Genomic DNA, 4,461 nt, shown 5'->3' with positions numbered 1-4,461 from the left:
AAAAAAGATGTTGAGACTCTAGAAAGAGTACAGAGAAGAGCAACAAAGATGATTAGGGGACTGGAGGCTAAAACATATAAGGAATGGTTGCTGGAATTGGGTATGTCTAGTTTAATGAAGAGAAGGACGAGGGGGGACATGATAGCAGTGTTCCAATATCTCAGGGGCTGCCACAAAGAAGAGGGAGTCAAGCTATTCTCCAAAGCGCCTGAAGGCATGACAAGAAGCAACGGATGGAAACTAATCAAGGAGAGAAGCAACCTAGAACTAAGGAGAAACTTCCTGACAGTTAGAACAATTAACCAGTGGAACAACCTGCCTCCAGAAGCGGTGAATGCTCAAACACAAGTTTTTAAGAAGAGACTGAACAGCCATATGTCTGAAATGGTATAGGGTTTCCTGCCTGAGCAGGGGGTTGGACTAGATGACCTCTAAGGTCCCTTCCAACTTATTATTATTATTATTATTATTACTATTATTATTATTATTATTATTATTATTATTATTATTATTATTATTATATGATGAGCCAAGAGGCTCCTAGAGAACCTCATGAAAGAGTGGGAATACGTGAGATTCACTCTGTATTCTATTAATCTCCCTGAATCTACACTAGAATAAGAGCAAAGGTGGGGGGGATTCAATTTGCAAGACATACAATATCAGCACTGTAAAACAGACAAGGCACTGGGCTTTGTGGGTGAGTAAATCCCTGGGTAATTCAGGACATTCCCTTCTTCTCGAAGCATAGCACAGTTGTCCATTTCTCAAGGTTGTTGCAAGGACATGAGATGGAGACTCAATCTATTTATTTTAATTTTACTTTATTTGTAATTTGTATTTCTATTATAGTTTCATTCTTTTACAAATAACTCAAGGCAGTGAACATATCCAACACAAGTTTCCCCTCCTATTTTCCCTACAAGAAGAACCCTGTGAGGTGAGTTGGGCTGAGAGAGACTGGCCCAAAGTCACCCAGCTGGCCTTCATGGCTACAGCGGGACTTGAACTCACAGTCTCCTGCTTTCTAGCCTGGTGCCTTAACCACTAGACCAAACTGGCTATTGCTAGACTGAAATTGTGGAACTGGCAAACAGAGTGAACACTAAGCTTGCTTGCTCCAAACTGATGCCATCCAGATGTGTCGGACTCCAGCTACCACAATTCTAATTACTGGAGTTGCAGTCTAATATATCTGGAAGGCATAGCAGTGCAGTAGGGAACTAAACTGATCATCTCTATTTCCAAAGTGTGAAAACATATACCTCTGAATTTTCCCCAAAGGGAAATGTGGCCTCTAGCAGTCTAAGGCACTCCTCCAAAGACAAGGCTGTCTGATCCTCAACCCCAGGCACCTAGAAGGAAAAATAATGGTTGTTTTACTGCCATAGGGCCAGACCATGAAGATAATATATTCCTGTGGTTTTCTAATATTCAATACTTATGTTCTTTTTCCTGTGCCCTACTTGTTCTTTTTTTCTGATCTCAGAAGAAGATTGCTATATGACCCATCTTAATATAACACACATATCCTAAAACAGGAATAGGGTGGCCCATGTTTTGGTAGCTAGGATCTGCCCTTTAACATGTTTTTTGGTATCAGGTGCTGCAATGGGTAGAGTGATGATACCAAATGAATACCAAAAAAAGGACTTTCTGCAGCTTTTGTTTTGGGGGAATTGTGGGGGTGGTGGTAAATGTGGTTTAACTTTGTTATGTCTCTTTTAGAGTTTACACTTATTAGGTCTTCTGTCTTAAAATGTTAGCGAACTATACAATCATTTTTTGTCATTTATTTATCAAATTTGGAGACCACCCATCTCATCCACAGAGCGACTATCTGCAATTATAGTCAGAAGGTGCTCTGGATGACAGAAAAAAAAAACCATGTGGGACCATGTGCAAAGCTTAAGGTGTTCCAACCCTGAGTCTAAAATAGTATCATGTGCTCAAAATCAGATATATCTGATCAAAAGGAATATTTGAAAATTAATCATTTGCAACAAATAGTAATTATTTAGTTTATATAATGGGAAGAATTTCAAGTGCCCTGTACAGTTTGTACTTCATGCTCAAGTACTTGTAGTTCATTCACTATGACCTCATCTCTCTCATAATCTATCCCAGAAAAAAAAGCAGCAAAACAAATTGTAGAGAAACTTAAGTGCTACAATTAAGTTATAACTTCCATTTACTTCTTGGTGTAATACTGGATGCAGCCTACAAACAGTGCAATGGAAAACTGTTCTGAGTGCCTGCTTCCCAAAGAACAGTGCTGCTGGGCCCTTAAGTATTGTTGAGAGAAAAATCTTCACCAGGGTCCAGTCCAAGCCGGGAATAATCAAAATGGAGACTGCTTTAGAAAGAAGGTTGTACTTTATTGAAGAGGAGAGTCAGACAGAAAGATGGCTCTGGGAAAACTGACCACATGTAGTAGGGAGTGGTGGGTTTTTATACCTTCTTGGGTTTTTGGAGTTGTTCCTGTGGCATGAACTTTGACCTGAGTCTGAGTGTGCCTTTCTGGTATTCTGATGGTGGTGGGCTAATCCTATTATGTCCCAAAGGTCATATCCTGCTTCCCTGGCTGTGGCTGATGAGTGTTGGGGTTTGTTTTTTTTTGGTGTGAGGGATTGTTGATTCTAGGGATCTTTATCTTTCTAATCCCAGCTTCCTGGCTCCAATCTTTCTGACAAGATTATCACATCTGCATTTCTGCAGACCTGGTTTCTGTTTGGGGGAGAGGCTTGGGTGGGGAGGTTCTGCCTTTAAGATCCTCTGGGGAAATATAATCTGCCTTTTAATATCCCCAAAAATATTTCTTTCTCTGGGGGGGGTGACTTCCCACAGTATATCAATGGCCCAGAGCCTATTCTGCCCTCCTGAGGACTGCTCCCTGCCCTGCATGTGGATTCTAGCCGGAAGATATTGGACAGACTGAGCTTGACAGTCAGCAGACTAGCTATACAGATCACAAGAACCTGGGCAACAAACCCCATGTAGCCTGTATTCTCAAAGCCACTGAGGCCCAAGTAATGAGGTGCCATCTTTCTATTATCTTCCTAGCCTATTCCAAAAACTCAGTTTCTTAATACATAAGCACATAAAACATATAATTCTATATATCAAGAAAACATAAAAATAGTAGCCAAAAGAAAAATATGGGAGACAGTCTACTTCTCAGAAAAGGGTCTGAACTACAGGTTCCAATCTCCTCTACTGGGCAGTTACGAAGAACAATCTCAGAATGGTAGGAAAGAATTTTCCCCACCAGGGGTGTTTTTACCTGTGCAGGGATGCTCTCTCCTGTCTTGCCATCCACTACCACAGTTCTGTCAGTGATTCTGTCCCCTCTGTTTCTCCATCCATCCCCACATTCCTCCCCATTATTTGGTTCTTTGTCCACATTGTTTTTCTTCTCAGGGTGGCTGTAGTCAAAAATCTCATGCACAGCACCAAGGTCAATATCCTGTCTCCACAGGATATCAATTAAATCAATATCCTAAAAGAAAAAACAGGGAGAAAGAACCATAACTGTCTCTCTTCCTCAAAAGGACTTTCTCATGATGACCTCTCCTACAAAACTTCCAGCAAAAAACTCCAGCTTCTTTCCCCCAAACACCACCATAACTTCATCCATTCTGGGACGTAGGCCACACACCACCATTTGACCTCACTCACCTCTAAGTGCTGCCCTTCATTCTGAATGGGGTGTGGCCCCTTGTCCCCTGATCCTTTTCTCAGCCATCTCTGCTGCCTGGGTGCTCCAGACACCTTCACCCCACCTACAGCCATCATGCACAGGGAGCTTGCCAAGAGTGGCTCTGCAAAGGGGCTGCTCCAGGGCCCAAACCAGGGACTCCATGGACAGCAACTGAGCTGTCTCCTCCTCACTGCCCATGCTATGCAGCAATGTTCTCTCTGTCTAGGCAGAAAGGAGTCTGCAGTTTTAACTGCTCAGACTGGGTGAGAAAGGGAGGGCCAATTGTCATTCCGGATTTGCTGCTCCATAGTGGGCTTGCATCAGCCTGTGGTGCCATTTCATTTGCATAAAGGGGTGGAGATTCTCTGCATTTTCAGCCACCTGATGTAACCTGAGAACTCAGCTTGCCATGCCTGCTATGCCTTGCCAGCTCCCTCAGCTCCGGACAGCAGTATTTCAAACTGAAAATAATCACTCTGCTGAATGCACTCTAAATCTGCGTGTTTAAATATAAAGCAGTGACGGAGCCTCCTCTACAACAGACTTTAAACAAGGCTTTGCAAAGCTACCACACTCTAAACATTTCTCTTCCCTCCAATGCCTTCCAATATCCTACAAATACTTCCTCTGCAGGACAAACATTATCCAATGCTATATTTATTCACACATATTGCATCAGGATGTTCCTGTCATTCAGGCCCAGATATGCTTTCCCATTCTGTGGAGTGCTTTTTAATATTACAAAAAAATCTTCTGGCTGA

At 42.3% G+C, this 4,461-nt stretch overlaps 1 protein-coding gene across 1 annotated transcript in view; it reads right to left on the bottom strand.

Annotated features, from left to right (window-relative positions):
* Positions 1-3,832, bottom strand: part of LOC107295368 (endoplasmic reticulum membrane sensor NFE2L1) — a 12,892-nt gene extending 9,060 nt beyond the window's left edge. The window contains exons 1-2 of the mRNA XM_015824682.1: positions 3,679-3,832; positions 3,284-3,499 (exon numbers count right to left, since the gene is read on the bottom strand). Of these exons, the coding sequence (XP_015680168.1) occupies positions 3,284-3,499; positions 3,679-3,795 (333 nt within the window). The 5' untranslated portion in view covers positions 3,796-3,832. The remainder of the gene's footprint in view (positions 1-3,283; positions 3,500-3,678) is intronic.
* Positions 3,833-4,461: the final 629 nt, after the last annotated feature.

Source organism: Protobothrops mucrosquamatus, unplaced genomic scaffold, assembly GCF_001527695.2.
Source record: "Protobothrops mucrosquamatus isolate PMUCROS unplaced genomic scaffold, P.Mucros_1.0 scaffold2322, whole genome shotgun sequence".
NCBI lineage: Eukaryota > Metazoa > Chordata > Lepidosauria > Squamata > Viperidae > Protobothrops > Protobothrops mucrosquamatus.
This window is presented reverse-complemented; position numbering and strand designations above follow the sequence as displayed.